This window comes from Clinocottus analis, unplaced genomic scaffold (genome assembly GCF_023055335.1).
Source record: "Clinocottus analis isolate CAN_PGR_092001 unplaced genomic scaffold, fCliAna1.0.p SCAF_21, whole genome shotgun sequence".
NCBI classification, from domain to species: Eukaryota; Metazoa; Chordata; class Actinopteri; order Perciformes; family Cottidae; genus Clinocottus; species Clinocottus analis.
The window spans coordinates 2,068,478-2,086,178 of record NW_027175943.1 but is presented as its reverse complement, the minus strand read 5'-3'; the positions used below and the strand labels follow the sequence as shown (position 1 = coordinate 2,086,178).

The 17,701-nt window shown below is 44.2% G+C and overlaps 2 protein-coding genes across 4 annotated transcripts; one reads left to right on the top strand and one right to left on the bottom strand.

Moving 5' to 3' along the window:
- Positions 1-462: 462 nt before the first annotated feature.
- Positions 463-10,786, bottom strand: rab39bb (RAB39B, member RAS oncogene family b). Of its 2 annotated transcripts, none has more exons than XM_068587412.1 (4): positions 10,314-10,786; positions 8,705-9,012; positions 6,327-6,507; positions 463-5,636 (listed from the first exon to the last, which is right to left on the bottom strand). In XM_068587412.1, exons 2-4 carry the CDS (start codon positions 8,917-8,919, stop codon positions 5,391-5,393), a joined length of 642 nt encoding a protein of 213 aa, XP_068443513.1. In that variant the 5' UTR covers positions 8,920-9,012; positions 10,314-10,786; the 3' UTR covers positions 463-5,390. The 2 variants fall into 2 exon arrangements, with proteins under 2 accessions (XP_068443513.1, XP_068443514.1); XM_068587413.1 differs by having other exon boundaries at positions 8,705-9,008.
- On the top strand, positions 10,114-16,277 carry zgc:162171 (uncharacterized protein LOC565931 homolog). Of its 2 annotated transcripts, none has more exons than XM_068587409.1 (4): positions 10,114-10,532; positions 13,607-13,737; positions 14,508-14,657; positions 15,272-16,277. In XM_068587409.1, the coding sequence occupies exons 1-4, from the start codon at positions 10,328-10,330 to the stop codon at positions 15,488-15,490; spliced, it is 705 nt and encodes a 234-aa protein (XP_068443510.1). In that variant the 5' UTR covers positions 10,114-10,327; the 3' UTR covers positions 15,491-16,277. The 2 variants fall into 2 exon arrangements, with proteins under 2 accessions (XP_068443510.1, XP_068443511.1); XM_068587410.1 differs by lacking the exon at positions 10,114-10,532 and adding an exon at positions 11,663-12,466.
- The last annotated feature ends 1,424 nt before the right edge of the window (positions 16,278-17,701 follow it).

The window sequence follows — 17,701 nt, the reverse complement described above, 5'->3', positions numbered from 1 at the left end:
TAAACATGAAAGCTAAGTGCACGATAACTCATGTAGGGAAGTCTTTTGTCCACGATGGGACCGTGAGGACGCCTCCTGCAGCGGCTTCATGAGACGTGTGATCAAACCAAGAGGAGCAGATCTTTCCAGCAGCGGCTGCAACGTTGATCTGCAAAGACCGGACGAAGGCTCCATCGTCCTCCTGGCTGCTTCCAGGTTGGTCCACGGTCACCTGAGGGAGCTTTCCCTTTCTCTGGGAGTGTCTCTGGTTATATATATATATATATATATATATATATATATATATATATATATATATATATATATATTTAGAGCGTCCGTTTTGGACGTGTCGGTGACGAGTAAAGGTCTTTTACATGCATAGTTTATGTTCAAAATAACACTTTGAGGTTGCAAAGACATTTCTCGGTATATTCTTTCCTCTCGACTTTTTCCCAGCAACGTGTCAAAAAAACTAAACAATGAGAGTGAGAATATGTTTATTTTTCCAGTCACGTTTTGTTTATTTTTTAGTACATTTCAGTTTGTTTAGAGATAACTAGAGCAGAGGGAGAGAGACTGAACCCAGCAGGATTAAAGACGGTGAAACACAGTTTTGTCTGTACAGCTCAGAGGGTTGAAAAGAAGTGAAACGTCGTTGTTGTTGTTGTTGTTGTTGTACCACAGCTCCTGTGAGGGCGGGAAATAACAGATGCATGCTTCTGACGGCTGACACATTGCAGACGTGTTACCGGGTAGAAAACATGGATTACAGGTCAAAATGTCATCCCATAGAAACAATAGTCTGTGTGCAAAATCAAAGATGGAGTCATGAGGTCATTTTCCTTCAATATATTCAAACTGATCATTTCTGTTGTTACTCAATTGGGGCTCCAAATTATTTTTTGGTTATTAGCTTAGCATAAAGACTCGCTAGCTTGTAGCTGTAGTAAGAGTAAAACTACTTTTTTTTGGTTATGTGCTGGATATTTTTGAACTTAAATAGTGAGTTTTAGAGATGCTTGTTAATGGATTTTGTTGTCTTTTGATGGACCAGGCTAGGTGTTTCCCTCTTTTTTCAGTCTTTATGCTAAGCTAAAATAAGCAACGAATGTTGCTGCATATAGCTTATTAGCTTATTTATGGTGCAGATTAGCCCGCGTTTGTCTTTTGTGTGGAAGCAGTGGCGTTATATTCACGCCACAGGGCTTCAAATGCTGAAAAATACTCTTCCATTCTTGAAGATAAACAAAATGTTTATCCTGCTAGCTCGCCCCTGTAGCCATCTAGTGCTGCTGCTAGCTTCCTGCTGTAGCCAGCTAGCACTGCTGCTAGCTGGCTACAGCAAAACAGTAAGTCAAAACATGAGCTGGCGCTCCCTCGTTCGAGTGCGTCCCTTCCTTGATCCCTTCAGGTGACTCTACCAGCCACTTTGAACGTTCACATCTTTTTTGTTTGTTTGCACCAAACCAAAAAAAAACCATCAGGTGGATAAAAGTGTGAAGCAGCTCAGGTCGGACAGAAACGCTGCTGCTTTCAAGTCCAGGAGTGACGTCGTCATGTGACTTACTGGAAGGAAAACAAATCGGCTTTGAGGCTGCAGCGTCCAGCGAGGCCGGAAAAAAACATTAGCAGCCGCTTGCGGATCGTTAGCAGCTGATTGCGGACTTTCAAATGAAGGAGGTCTTTAGCGTTTAATTGCTGGCTGCTTATTCCACACACTGATCCAATTGTGTTTTACTGGACTCACATGACGGGAGCTTCTGGATTAGACCGGACCTTTTGGTCCCTGCTGAATGCAGTCAACACATGACACATTTATGGTCTTTATCATACAATATATTGCCTTTTCTAACCAGAAAACAATACAAATCTGGAATTTTAAGATGTGATCGACACGTTTTTAGATCGGACAATCTTTCTGTTTGTTTCAAGTTAATTATCAAATATAAACATACAATCCTGGACTCTTTTTTTTTGCAGATTTGAGTTAGAAATAAGAAACGGATGAAGAGAAATGTCTCAATCTAGCATTTCTCCACTAAAGCACCATGATGGGATGGTGTTGTTTGAAAATATATTGTGCCTTCCGTAAAAATTTGCCTCGCAGCAATGCTAAAGTTTAATAATTAACACATCTTTTTGTGTTTTATCTTAAACCCCCCGGCCAAAAAATGGTTTAATGTTTAATTAAAAAAAGGTTGTGTCATGCAAACAATATGTAAAATGGTTAATTAGTGAGCTTTAGAGGAACTGGAAGGTGGATTTTTGTTTCCAGTCTTTATGCTAAGCTACGCTAACCAGCTGTAGCAAACAGAGAAAAGGAAACCACTTGTCATCTGAAAGCGTTTCCTCTTATTTCCAAATAAGGAAACAATGCATCTTAAAAACTGAGGAATTGGACTATAACTTGATCAATCTTCCAGTCGTCTCATCTGAATCCCCTTTTTTCCATCAGAGTGTTTCTTTCACTCATTTACACGTTTCTTATAAGACAAATCTCCCCTTTCGCCCCTCTGCTGATACATTCATGTGAAAATAAGACAACACAAGCAGAACTCTTTGGAGACAAAGAAGGCATACCGTGTCGAAAAAATGAAGCACTTGCAGGTTTCTCACTAATTATGGACTGCAGGGTGAAAGGCATCGGATGAATTGATTAAAAAAGAAATATAGCAAGAGATTGCAGCAAGGATTGAGCATTCATGGAGGAGTCTGCATCAGATTAAGGACCCAAAAGTGTTAAAGAATAAAATGCTAATCCAATCGTGTGAAAAGAAAACATTTAGGCAAAACAAAAGGTATAGAAATTCAAATCCACACCAAACCATCCAGGTGCTTAAGGAAGATAAGGTACATTTAATTGCTTACAATGCTAAAAGCCTCAGTTCGTTGTCAGTGTCTAAACTTTAAATGATAATTATGGAGTAATAAAGTACTGCCAAGTCTGTAGGTTGATGTGATCCATAAAGACATGAAACACATGATTATATTTGGTCCAGTGCTAATCTCATGTATGTAATTTGAATGGGAATCTAGATTACTGCTGTCATCAGTACAGCAGATGAATCATCTGCCAACGCACATGAAGTTTGAAGCCTCTTGAACACCTTTCATATCACATTTTTTAACAGTGTGATTCACTGAGTTTCCTTGACATGGAAAGAAACGTCAGCAACTGGCCCGGACACCTCGAGTGAAGAATGTATCGGTAGAATAAAAAAAAACCTACTGAAAAGATGAATTCACAACCACAAAGGACAGAAAAGGGGAGTTTGAAACCTTGATACGGTTTAGTTTGCTCTCAGTCACAAACGTGCATCTCTGAAAGTGTCGCTCGTCTTCGTCTCGTTTAGTTTGGGAGTCGTTTTAATCGAGGAGGTGTTGCTTGGCTGCAGTTTGTGGTGCTGGGCAATGATGTTGCATCACACTGAGAGGTGTTTCTAACGTTGTGTCCAAACCATTTACATCAATGAAGGCAAACTCTGAGACATAAAGGTACCTAGAAACACGAAGGGCACAGAATTACCCCTTTCTGTTGCTTAATGTTGGGTTCAACATCGATCTACCATCTATGAAAGGTTACGAACTTATCAAACTGTAAGCACAACCCTTTTTAAGGGTGCTGTCAAGATTGAGGGTTTTATCTTGAACCCACCCAGGAGGTTATACCCTTTCATATTCCAGATTTAATCTAGAACCCAGGGGATTGTGCCAAGGACACTTTTATCATCTAAGGGTTTTATCTTGAATCCACTACCAGGAACATCTAAAAAGTTCTCATGGGGTTCTACCAAGTTCTCCTCTATAATCAAAGAGCTTCATCCAGATTAAAAAAGGACCGCGGTTGATGCAGTGCAACCCACAACAATCAGGGTTCATAAATCCACAAAAAAAGGGTTCTTAATCGAACCCTTAGTCACACGAAGAACCCTTGAAAACCACTTTCTTTAAGAAAGGCTTCCACCCTAATTTCTCTTTCTAAGAGTATAGAAACAGAAACACCTCACAGTAGGATGTAACACAACTTGAAAGCAACACAAAATACATCTTTAAAGTCATCATACAGTTGAAGCTTTGACTTTGACCTCGTGGACCTAGTAACTCAGAAACTGAGTGTATGTCACTCCAAGACACACATTTACACATATTGGGCGAGGATGAATCCAAAACGGCTTTCCAATTCATATTTTGTTGCGTCTTAGTTACATTTGGCTTTATTTTGTATCAGGAAGCTACCCGATCCATTCAAAATGCGTACTTTTATAGTGGTTTGATGAGATATTGCACACACAAATAAATAAAAGGCATGTAAACCACTTGCTCAGGACACAATTGAACCCCCGTGCCTGTATCTGTGTTGGGTTGGTTTGATTCCTGCCAATTGGACTTTGTTTGCATGATTATATATCGTCCGTGCATTGTGGATAATAATAGTATTAATAGTTCTTTCGTGGAGTCCGTGGTGGTGTGGTCCCTCTTTGTTTGCTTTGCTTTCAAGAACCTCCACTGTGTTTATCTTCAAAAGTCCCAAAATGAGGCTCCACGGTTAAGGTGGACTTGGCTATTAAGGTGCTTTCTGGCTCCAACCCTCCCTGTTAGTCCACCTTAACAAGTCCTCAGGTGAAGGCAGACTGTGAGGTGTTGTTAAGCTAGTCCAACAAGTCCACCTCTGTCAGTTAAGCTGTACACGTTGTCTCTTCCTGCTTAGAGAGTCTATGAGGAACTGGATGAGTGACGATGTTTTGTTATCATGTGGCATCTCGAGGATTTAACCATGTTTGTCAATTTCATTGAAATCTTCCCTCATTAAACTTAAACTTAGGACCTCCAGGACTCCTCCGTTGACCTCTCTTGCTATCGAGGATGCCGACTTAACTTTATGCAAATGGTATGTGCTCGGAAGATGTTGGACGCCAACGTAAAAAGTGATCGTTTTGCTATGTGATCATGTAATTGCATATTGGAGGAGGAGATTGAGAAGTGGTGGGAGGCGAGGTGAAGAAAGACGGATTAGTCTCGAGTTTCATTGTTTTTTGGCAACCCAAAAAAAATGATTGGCGAGAAACCAAAATGGATCGTCTTTCTAAGGCCTTTTTCTGAGACGTCGAGGGAGGGATTTCCAAGCAGGAAGCCAAAAACTATCATGGGAGCCCTCGCAAGTGGACGAGCATCTGTGGCTCTTCCTCTCCAAGAAATAAAACGTGTACAGACGTTGGCACAACCCTTCAGCTCTCAAGGTGTTCTTCCCCCATCTTCTTCCATCAGTGAAAGTCTGCGTGCATACCCTTCTGTATCCAGTCCGAGCAAAGGACAACCGAGGGAGCAGCAGTTTCAATCAGAGGGCCGACACCGGCGGTCCGTCAGCTCCTCGCCTCTGAATCCTTTTCAATCCCAAACCTCTTCCCAGATCAACACAGACAGCGGCGGTCACTCTTGGTCACTTCCTCCGAGGAGTGGACGACGTTGGGGACGAAGCCGCTCTTCACGCCCTCCCAGCCCTCCTGGATGGTGATGTCGCCGGTGCGCACCAGGGCGAAGATGTCCCTGGTCAGCTCGGTGAAGGCGTGCTCCACGTTGATGGCGTCGCGGGCCGACGTCTCCACGTAGCGCATCCCGTAAGCCACCGCCAGCTTCTCCGCCTCCTGGCGGGTCACCTAGGAAGATCAAAAAACGAGATGTGAACTTTCCCGTCGTGGGAGCCGGAAGGTCTAGAGTTCTGTAGATGACATCGGCTTCTCGAGGCAGAACTGGAGGCTGCCGCCGGGTCGGACCTGATTAATTCTCCGCCTCGTGAACCTGAACTTACTCAAACTTGCCGCAAACAAACTGCACCCCGCAATGAATTTGAGACTGAACCAATTTCCCTTTCAGGATCAGAGCAAAGAGGCTAAAGCCTCGGTCAAATACTTATAAGCGAGGACGGTTTGCAAGGGCGTGAGCCGACTTGAAATCATGACGAGGAGACGTTTGGATCTTTCATACTCTGTTTGTTCTTGCAGCAAACCGACTCAAAGCTTTTAAAGATTCACCTTTTTCGACACCCAACGGGCATAATTTCCTGGTTAATTTGATTTGAATCCTGCTCCTACGGCTTTCGGACACACTAGATTCTGCATTTTCGATAGCGATGTTTTTGCTTCCTGTCTGCCGGCTCGCCTCACGAGAATTGAACAAACAGTGACGCCTCGCCTCTGATCCAAGGTGTTCTGATCTAAATGCGAACACAAGGTTATTTTTAAAGCCGCAGACTTTGTTAAGTGAAACCCCACGGCAGCACATTTACACTCGACAAACCCTGATTGTTAACGTTGTTGTGTTCACGTTTTTTCCTCTGCTTTACACACCTGGCGCTGGGCCTCCAGGTCACACTTGTGGCCCACCAGTAGGAAGACGATGCTGTGGGGCTGGACGTGACTGCGAGCCTCCTCCAGCCAGTCGTGGACGTTCTGGAAGGAGCGACGGTTGGTGATGTCGAACAGGAGGAGCCCGCCCACGGAGTTGCGGTAGTAAGCCCTGGTGATGGACCTGCGGAGGGGGAGGTCGTGATCGGACCCAGGTGAAATGAATTCGTCAAGGGAGTAGACCGTTAAACCCTCGCCCCTAATCCAATTATTGTTTGAGTTGTGTTTAGAGGTTGTACATGGGGATTATATATTACTGTAGCCCTGATTTTTACGTTTAATTTGATACCTAACATGTTTTTTTTGTGGGATTTATACCATAAATAATCCCAAATATGAAACAAAACATATCGGCACTAATAACAACACGCCACGTCTTCACTGTGCAAAACAACCAGTGTCATTATCAGCCTTTAAAAGCTAAAACTGTGTTGTTTTGATTTGACAAAACAAATGCTGACTGCAGCCTCAACTGGGAGGAGGACGCTGCGACAGATTGTGACAAAATGTGACACCCTGCGCGCACACAAACGCACACAGACACACACCAGCCGCCCCTTTGATGCGCCTTGTCTTCCCACGGTGTCCTCGCACAGAGACAACGTCAACATGGAGGTACAACGAGGAGGAGAAACATTACAGAAGAGGGGAAGATTAAGATGCAGCGAGAGATGAGGAAGTATCCATTTGATGAGAAACCAACACATGTTTATGTTTGTATTTATGGAAGCAAGGATGACACAGACAAAAATACAATGACTCAGAGGAGATCAGCGTTTCCATCGAGGAAGAGGAGGCGGTTTGAAGGAGCGCAGTCCCAAAATATATGTACAAATGTCAGCACTGGTGGATCTTAAATACTTTCCCAAAATGGCTCCAGAACATGAGTCAAAATGGTTGAATCATGAGAGGTACTGTGTGGGAGATTATCACGACATTAAGATAGAATCCTTGTGTGTGCTTGTGTGGGAGATTTCTATTTTTTTGTCCACAAATCCCACGAAAAAGATCAAAAAAGCTCTTTCTTCTCAATACTTTCCGACTTTGTCTGTAGGCTCATGAATCTTTTTGTTGTGTTGAATTGTAGTTTGATGTATTAAATATTATTTAAGCCCCGTTGTAAAGCTGTCACAGCGGTGGAGCCCACACTGCCACTAACTGCACAAGCGAGAATGAATATTATCTTGTTTTTGGAAAGAAAATGTCACAACGTTTAATCCACTAAACCAGCATGAAAGTGAAGAAAATCTGGAACGATCACATGAGAGTCGACAGCTGTTGGAACCGACGCAGCGCTACGATTGGCCAGTCAGTGTTCGAGGGGCGGGACTTAGAGAAGAGCTTAATCTGTGTTTTTTTCGTAGTTGCTATGGGAAATTGTATGGAAGCCCATTTTTGACGCAAAAAAGAAAATTAGGACCAAAAAAAAATTAGGACAAAAAAAAAAAAAATAATGATTTTTTTCCCCTCTTTTTAAAATTTTTTTTTATTATGAATTTTTTTTTTTGTTTGTTTCCTTGTTTGTAGACTTCTTTTTTTGGACAAAAAAAATGTGGACAAAAAAAATGTCAACAAAACGAAAAATAAAAAAAATAAAAAAACTCAATTCATTTTTTTTTCATTGACTTTTTTTTATCAACAAAAAAAAAAGTCTACAAAAAAAAAAAATATAGTTTTTTGGTCCTAATTTTATTTTATTTTTTGGTCCTAATTTTTTTTTTGTGGCGTAAACGGGCTTCCATAAAATTGAGCATACATTTCCAGACTCCCAACAAATAGTTGAGAGTCGTTTTCCTGTCGGCTCAGTCGACCTCAAACCTCATTTAAATAACCGCTCTGCCTTTTCCTGCAGGCAAACAAGTTAGTCACAGGCAGCAAATCCAGTTGTGAGAGCTTCAGGCTGCGTCGGTAAACTGAAGCGTTTCCCTGACATGAACTACTCATCCTCCTTTTACTGTTATGCCCTGAATTCAGGACAAACAACACAAATATACATTAAAATGTTGAAACAGATAGGCATAAACTTCCATACCTAATAATACATAAACAATAGTAAATGAATAATAATTTGTCTTTATCTTTCTGTAGAAGTGAGACAACACATGACACATGAATGAGTCAGCGGTGGAATGTAACTAAATACTTTGAGGTACTTTTCTTATACTTCATACTTGCAAACCAGAGGAAAATATTGGAGGTCGTGCTCCACTATATTCATAGTCTCATTAAATATGAGACATTTATATGGAATAAACTACCTAACAATGTGTAAACTAGTTTGCTCCCATGACACCTCGTACCTCCAGCATGACGCTGCTCACCTGAAGCGCTCCTGGCCCGCCGTGTCCCAGATCTGCAGCTTGATCCTCTTTCCCGGCTCGATCTCCACCAGCCGGGAGAAGAAGTCCACGCCCACGGTGGGGTCGGACACCTGGGCGAAGCGGCCCTCGGTGAAGCGCCGGATCAGACAGGACTTCCCCACCGTGGAGTCACCGATCACGATGAGCCGGAACTGATACAGCCAGATGGCCTCCATGACCAGGACGGCCCTCACTGTCGCGCTCACCTGTGTGTGTGTGTGTGTGTGTGTGTCTGTGTGTGTGTGTGTGACGCTCTCACGTCTGTCTGACTGTGGAGGCGGGACCGTGCGTATGCATGTGTGTGCATAAGAGAGAAAGAGGGAGGGAGAGAGAGAGAGAAAGGGAGATAAGAGTGAGTCTCTATCTCTAAAGTGTTTGCTGGCATCATGTTTTTAATCCTTGAAGAACTCAAAGTGTCTCTGGAGGAAACACGTTCTCCACAGAACCCTTCAGTTCCACAAAGACCTTTCAAAAGGTTCTGTGTGGAACCTCGGTTCTCCAGGAGAACCTCCTCTGGAGACGTGAATAAAAACCTTTTCTTCATCTTCTGTTTGGATTCTTTATAATAACTTCAACCTCTCTCTCTCTCTCTCTCTCTCTCTCTCTCTCTCTCATGACTTCATTGTCGTGAAACCACGAGTCTGAGAGGAAATCCTCTTACGTTTTCCTCCTCAATAGAAGTTTTAGTTACTCAGCTTTTGGATTATTGTCTTCATTTAAATGTGACCTCACACGTCACCAGACAGCTGGTTGTGTCTTTTTATATGATTTTTATCTATAAATGTTTGACTGAAACGTACTTTTTCTTGACTTGATTGTTAATTTCATCAACAGATCCGTCACTTCATTCCAGAAGGAAGTCGTCACTTTTACTTTTGCTCTATTTACAAAACGTTTCAAATGATTATGACAGAAAATAATGCTTTTGTACTTTTATTTAAAGAAAAAAAGGCTCTAAATATTCCACACAAAGCTCTAAAATAAGTTATCTTTACACCTGAAGGTCAGACAGAGTGAGCAACATTTTTTCCTACTTAATTGGATGAAATGCATAATTTGCAGTGATTATTGCTATGTCATCATAGGATGATGACATGCATGTGTTGCATCACTCCGCACGTGACCAGGCCATCATCCGGGCGTGCAGGGAGCCAGACACATGCACCCGTGGGGGCATCGGGTTGCAGCTCGGTCTGCATAAAGATGCAAAACACGAGTGTCCGAATCCCGTGTCAACAGCAGCCTTGTGTGTGTGTGTGTGTGTGTGTGTGTGTGTGTGTGTGAGAGCGTGTGTGTGTGTGTGTGTGTGTGTGTGTGCATTTAAACACATACACACATCTTACGTGAGGCTTCATGAGCCGTGGCGTTCCTACATGTTTATTTTTAGTTTGCAAATCTGATGCTTGGTCTAAATCAAGATGGACTCCGGAATATTTCGACTTCTAAAACATCTTCTAGATTGTTTTTGCACGCTATTATTAGACCAGAGCACACAGCATGACGGGTAAAAAAAAGGCCCTTTTGGGCTTCGTGACATGATGCATTCTGGTTAAAAAGGAAAGCAGCCTACTTGCAGCAGGAGGAATGGTCGCTCTCGTTTTCACGCTGCGCTCCTCGCGCCGCTCAGGCCCGGGCCGGCGCGGGCTCCATCATGGCCGCTGGCTCGATCCCCCCCGGTGTTCGCCTTCAGGAAGCCCGGAGACGGACGCTGCTGCGCGGCGGGTCCTGCAGTCCGGAAGAGGGAGGAGGGCTGCTGCCAGGGCCCCGAAGCAAAGCGCATCCAGAGCAGGTGCAATCACATGGAAAAGAAACCCGGATCTTGCGCGTTTCCCCCCCTCCCTCCCTCCACAGCCACGACTAGAAAGCACGTCTCGAGTGTGTGTGTGTGTGTGTGTGTGTGTGTGTGTGTGTGTGTGTGTGTGTGTGTGTGTGTGTGTGTGTGCTGTCTTTCTGCGGGCAGGTGGGAGGGGGATCCCGCCACTCGTGTGTTTCGCGGGGTGTTTGGAGGGTTTCGCTGCTAGTGGAATGGCAGCAGCAGCAGCAGCAGCAGCAGCAGCAGCATCACTGACTCATCCCGCATCAGTACCACTGCCGTAAAGCACCGCGGAGAGTCGCAACACTGAGGGAAAACCACCACGTTTACCTCTCGGTGAGATAGTGGAGACAAGAGCAGACATCACTCTAAAGAAATAATAATAATACTTTTATTAATATTAGATTCAGTTGATGGGTTGTTTGTTTGTTTATTCAGAGCGAGAGGAAGCTGCACGTTCACTGCGCCAGTGCGCTGTTCTTGTGCGCACTCGTCACTGCGCAGACACGGAAATGGACGCGCTGCTACACGTGGGAAGTGTAGTTCTGTGCACGCAGCGCTGAACTTTGTGTGTTTGTTGTGTTTTCTACACTCGTGAAGGGACAGACGTCTTAATGCCGAGGAGAACGACTCTCTTACACAGTTTCATTGAACACAACCTTTTTGAAATTCATATTATAGCGTAAGATATACTTAGTTGTTAATTAAACTCATACACGAAACAATAACACACAAAGTTATCCTTTTAGTCACTTGTATCACATTTATGCAATTGTATAATGTTTAAATTAATGAAAGAAAGAAAAAATAAAATAAACTGAGCTAAGAATGATAATATTACACGAATAAATCAATAAAATAAATGTATAGCATTTAATACTCTTTTTTCCAACAAAATATGTATTTGGGATAATAATATTAAACAAATAAATCAATACAATACATATATTACATGTAATACAGTTTATTTTAAAACAAAATAGGTATTTTTGATAATATTATTACCCAAATAAATCAATAACATACATTTATTACATTTAATACAGTATATTTTATAACAAAATAGTGATTTTCGATAATAATATTACACAAATAAATACATAAAATACATGTATTACATGTAATAAAGTTTATTCTAAATCCATCTTCTCCGCTTCTCACGTACACATAACAAAAGACACAAACAAGTTGTAAAACATGTAAACAAAACACAGACACATTCAAAAGCAGGTGTACCTAATAAAGTGGCCGCACGCGCGCACAGCCGGCAGGGGGGCGTGTCCATCAGGCTGATGACGCGTCTCTCCCCGCAGCGTCAAGAGGAGACGTTGTGCACACACACAGCGCCTGCTGAACACACAACAACTCAACAAGTGTCCCTCAACTTGGACACGACGGCGCGTAACATCCCGCAAGTTAGTTTTTTTTATTGTTAGACACTTTTCTTTTGCCGTTGACGCAGACTAAATATCCCATGAACACTTGCGGGGACGGTAACGATGACACAACGACGACCTGAGCTACAACACTTTTACAGGCTTTCCCCCGAAGAGCTGTTCGCAGAGCTTTCTAGTTTATTTAAGTGTCAAATAGGACAAGTACTCGGTGTTTCAGCCTCTTTGCACAAGGACCCAAAGCGGAACCCATAATTGGAGACCTCACCCCGCGCGCGCCACCCCTCCGTGCCGCGCGCGCTCTCGACCCGGAGCGTTCGAAAATGCAGCGCGAGCGGCTGCTCAAAGTCTTGGTCATCGGCGATCTCGGAGTCGGCAAAACGTCCGTGATAAAGCGCTACGTGCACCAGGTCTTCTCCCAGCACTACCGCGCCACCATCGGGGTGGACTTCGCCCTCAAGGTGCTCAACTGGGACCAGAGCACCGTGGTGCGGCTGCAGCTGTGGGACATCGCTGGTGAGTAAAGGACATGAGAATGGACTCCTCTGGTTGTATAGAAGTCTATGCTTCATGTGTTGAAGCTGCATTCTCTCTCCTGACCACCAGGGGGCGACTCCTCTGGTTGTATAGAAGTCTATGCTTCATGTGTTAAAGCTGCATTCTCTCTCCTGACCACCAGGGGGCGACTCCTCTGGTTGTATAGAAGTCTATGCTTCATGTGTTGAAGCTGCATTCTCTCTCCTGACCTCCAGGGGTCGACTCCTCTGGTTGTATAGAAGTCTATGCTTCATGTGTTAAAGATGCATTCTCTCTCCTGACCACCAGGGGGCGACTCCTCTGGTTGTATAGAAGTCTATGCTTCATGTGTTAAAGCTGCATTCTCTCTCCTGACCACCAGGGGGCGACTCCTCTGGTTGTATAGAAGTCTATGCTTCATGTGTTAAAGCTGCATTCTCTCTCCTGACCACCAGGGGTCGACTCCTCTGGTTGTATAGAAGTCTATGCTTCATGTGTTGAAGCTGCATTCTCTCTCCTGACCTCCAGGGGTCGACTCCTCTGGTTGTATAGAAGTCTATGCTTCATGTGTTGAAGCTGCATTCTCTCTCCTGACCTCCAGGGGTCGACTCCTCTGGTTGTATAGAAGTCTATGCTTCATGTGTTGAAGCTGCATTCTCTCCCGTGACCACCAGGGGGCCTCTGGTTGTATATGCTTCATGTGAAATGTTGGTTTCACCCTCCATCGCCTGCCAGATTATGCATTTCAAAAAGAAACGAGTCTGTTGACCTCATGAAACCCTTCATGGCTCTATTGCTGCGTGCAACGCCGATGTTCTCTGGCACAGTCGCTGATAAGAGCCGTCGTTTGCATGGAGTGTTTGCTGCTAGCCCTGCTGCATAGTTCATTAGCTGTGTGTGTGTGTTTGTGTGTGTGTGTGTTCTCACTGCTCGCTTGCTGATTCTCGACTACATGAGGATCATGTGGAGAAAGTTAGCGTCCTAGTAAAGACACTTATTCATTCACACACATGGTCACACACTTGCAATGCACACAGGAGATGCATTCTTCTTCTCCTTCTTCTTCCTCTTCTTCTTCTTCTTCTTCTTCTTCTTCTTCTTCTTCTTCTTCTTCTTCTTCTTCTTCTTCTTCTATAAAAGGGCAGGAGCGCTACGGCAACATGACCCGCGTGTACTACAGGGAGGCGGTGGGGGCGCTGGTGGTCTTCGACATGACCCGGCTGTCCACGTTCCAGGCCGTCCTCAAGTGGAAAGGAGACCTGGACTCCAAGGTGAATGCGATGATGTCAGAGGGCCGTGCGGGTTGAAGGAAGGCCCCGAGGTCAGCGATGTGTGTCTGCCATTGTGTCTAGTTTAACGTCAGGACAACGCACCCTCTGGGATGCTGTGAGACGCCATTCAGCATTCGATAGAGCTCCTGTAGTCGACACAAACGCACTTTGTTTCTGAGAAATGTTGAATTAGTTCTTTTATCAGCACTTCTGCTTCCATCATGACGAGCCACGTTAGCCAGAAAGTCTTTTAATAACCTCGACGGAGTGAGTATTTAAAAGTTGCTTCACTTCAACTCACAAGACTTTATTGTCTCTTTCATAAAATAAACCATCCTCCTAAAAAATGCAACAGGAGAAACGTCCACGACGTAAATAAACGTGTCGAAATAAACAACATAGAACTTATTACTTCATTTAAAAAGTGCAGCTTCACAAAGACCAACGCTGATGGTGCATTCAGGGACTCTGCAAGCAACTCGTCCATAAATACTCTGTTACAGGTAGAAGTAGCAATACTACAGTAAATACATAAGTACTCTGTTTAAAGTAAAAGTAGCAATATCACAATAAATACATAAATACTCTGTTACAGGTTCAAGTAGCAATAACACAGTAAACACATCAACAGTGTGTAGTTACCATGAAGTGTTACATATTATATAAATCAAACTTCCGGTCATTGTGTGTGTGTGTGTGTGTGTGTGTGTGTGTGTGTGTGTGTGTGTGTGTGAGTCAGCATTTGATTGACAGCTGTCCGCCTCTCTCAGGTTGCCCTTAACAACGGGACGCCGGTTCCAGCCGTTCTATTGGCCAACAAGTGCGACCAGCGGAGTCGCGGCTTGTGCCCCAAGCTGCCCAAGCTGGAGAACTTCTCCAGACAGTCCGGCTTCGTGGGCTGGTACGAAACCTCCGCCAAGGTAGGGCGCGGGTGAATCTGAAAACATCTGGCCGCCGTCTGAGCTCTTTTGTGTTCACAGAAATCAGTTGTTGCCGCTACGTTACTGGACCGACGTTATTCGTGCTATATTATTCGCGTCATTGGCGCTAGGTTATTGCTGCTACATCATTCGCGCAACATTATTCGAGTCATTCGTGTTATTTGCGCTACGTTATTCATGCTACATTATTCATGCTACATTATTCGCGCTAGTTTATTAGTGTCATTTTTGGCGCTATGTTATTTGGGCTAGGTTATCAACGTCATTTATGCTACGTTATTAGCGCTACGTTATTTATGCTATGTTATTGGCGCTACGTTATTGGCGCTACGTTATTTACGCTACGTTATTCGCACTATGCTATTTGCGCTACGTTATCCGCATCATTCACGCCGCCCAGTGGAATTTTGCCTTGTCATTCGCGTCTGTGCATTGACTTTGCATGCAATCTATTCGCAGCAAAAGTTTGCAACGCTTTTAGTTGTGAACGCAGCATAACCCTTTACCCTCGCCCTCCTTCCCTCCCTCTCTCTCTCTCTCTCTCTCTCTCTCTCTCTCTCTGTCTCTCTCTCTCTCTCCCTCCCTCGCTCCAGGACGACACCAACATCGATGCCGCCATCACGTGCTTGGTGAAGAGCATCATGACCGCGGAGGACGAGAGAGCCTCGAGCGACGCCGCGTCCTCCGCCGCCGCCAAACCCAAAGCGGACGGCGGTGTTCTGGTCCTGCCGCGCTTCGACTACGGCGCCAAGGAGAAGGGCCCCGCCGGGTGCTCAGGGTGCCCCTCGCTGCAGCGCCGGGACGACGACTGAAGGAGGCGGGACGGGCGGGTCTGGACCAGAAGACCTGCAGGAGCTTATGGAAAGTTATTTGGTATCTTTTACTTCTTCAAAGATGTCTGAGGATAATATTTCAGTTCATGGTTATCCTGAAAAAGTCTTAAAATTATAATGTAGTTATTTCTTCATTTTTTTTTAACAAAAATGGAGTCAAAACATTTTTAACTTAACGTTTTATGCAATTGAAAGAAAACAGAAGATATTTAAACATTTTGTTTCCAGCAATTTCTTTTTCGTTTTTCTTTTGGGGGGTTGTTCATGCTTTTGTGGTACAAAATACATGTTTTTTGTGTTTTTATTTGCTTTATTTAATAAAGCTAAATGAATATATAAATATATATAAATGAAATGCATTACACAGTTCCATCCACAACTGTTTTCAACATGTTTAGTATGTTGTCTATCTGTTTGGCACAGTGCTATTAACACAGCTATGTGATCTGTGGTTTAAACTCACTTATACTGCCCCCTAGTGGCTCCTTTACTCTGCGCCTCATATGCATAATATCATATATGCATATGCAGAGTTAACGCACAGTCACTCTGCAGGTCCTCCTTCCTCATGGAATTACAATAACTTAACAAACTTAAGGCTTAAAGGTACAAATTTAAAATTAACATTTAAAAAACACTTTAATCACTCCAACTGGAGCCATATAAATACTTTTTTAAATACATTGTATTCTGTCTGTATATATATAATACTGCTATTGTGCATTATTTACTGTTTATTTACATGAATATTACTTGTATATTTACATTCTTTGGGACTAATAAAGGAGTGTCATATTAAGTGTAGCTTGGAGGTCAGAGAGACGTCATTGCATCGCTCCCCTCGGCTGCTGTCGGCCTCCATCGATTAGCTGCAGCTAATTTAAAGATCGCGGACAAACGGCGGGCACCCGCGGGTGCTCTTTGTCTTTGACCCTGTGCATTGTGTGGCGATGGATTTATTCCTATATCTCTCCCAGCACATTGGCTTCGGGCAGCGGCCGCTCATCCCGTGATTGACAGCTGCTAATATGACTCCCGTCCAGGTCGAAGGGAGCCTGTTGCCACGGGCTACAGGGATGGAGGGGTACCCCCCGCCAACCCTCCCTCCACACACACACCCTCCCACACCTGCATCCACGCAGTTGCCATGGAAATAGGGGAGTGCTGCCTTTTTTCTGGCCTGCAGGTGGAGACACAGCGCTCCGAGCGGCGAGAGGAGGGATGTGTGGAGGGATCAGTGTTTGGAGCTGATGCCTCGTGAAGAGCAAGATGTCGGTGATGTCACGCCTCGCGCTCACCCAGAGTTCACCGTGGAGCACCTCTGGGTGCCGCACTTCCTCTCAGAGAGTCTGCCAAGACCATCTTCTTCTTTTTTTTGAGGGTGGGAGCGCTGCTGCGTTTCAATTCTTCATGTGCAGCGAAGATTTATCGTTTTGTTGCAAGAGCTGGTCGTGTGTTTTTGTTGGATGATTCCATCATGAGAGTTAACAACATGTGAGACACATAACTGCATTTTTTTTCCTTATTTTTTTGTTTGTTTTGCACGTTGGCGTGCAGCTTCAGCTGTGACACACAGAGAGGAAGCTTTCTGGGAACTGAACTCTCTCATGTGCACGGCCCCATTTACACCCTCTGTGGTTGCATTTCTTGCTTCCTTTTTTTCTGCTGCATGCATGTTTTCTCACACACACACACACACACACACACACACACACACACACACACACACACACACACACACACACACACACTAAAACCTGCATGTGCACATCCCAACACTTAAAAATGAAAAGATGAATAAATGTCAATATGCTGGAGTGCCTCTTGATACATCTTCACACACACACAATTACACGCACACACACGCACACACTCCCCAACGCCCTCACGGCAGGTCGTCATATCCATCCCCGCCGCTAGAGGAGGTCATTGGAGGTCGGAAGAAGCGGTCTAGCTTCCAGGAAGTCTGCTGCTGCTGCTGGAGGCAGTCTGCAGTATTTCTCACCCGGGTGGGAAATACTGCAGACTGCCTGCTCTGAAACTGAGACACACACACACACACACACACACACACACACACACACACACACACACACACACACACACACACACACACACACAGGATGGAGTAAAGCGCCTATATGACACATCTCTTTCTTTCTGTCATAACTCAAACAGCTCTTGTCCTCG

Excerpts from the sequence above, each read along its gene's own strand:
- zgc:162171 (XM_068587409.1), top strand. The coding sequence starts at position 10,328 with ATGGTCGCTCTCGTTTTCACGCTGCGCTCCTCGCGCCGCTCAGGCCCG. Across the intron at positions 13,738-14,507 it reads AAGGAGACCTGGACTCCAAG|GTTGCCCTTAACAACGGGAC; the intron begins GTGAATGCGATG and ends CGCCTCTCTCAG. Across the intron at positions 14,658-15,271 it reads GGTACGAAACCTCCGCCAAG|GACGACACCAACATCGATGC; the intron begins GTAGGGCGCGGG and ends CCCTCGCTCCAG.
- rab39bb (XM_068587412.1), bottom strand. The coding sequence starts at position 8,919 with ATGGAGGCCATCTGGCTGTATCAGTTCCGGCTCATCGTGATCGGTGAC. Across the intron at positions 6,508-8,704 it reads GCGGGCCAGGAGCGCTTCAG|GTCCATCACCAGGGCTTACT; the intron begins GTGAGCAGCGTC and ends CCCCCTCCGCAG. Across the intron at positions 5,637-6,326 it reads ACCTGGAGGCCCAGCGCCAG|GTGACCCGCCAGGAGGCGGA; the intron begins GTGTGTAAAGCA and ends TGATCTTCCTAG.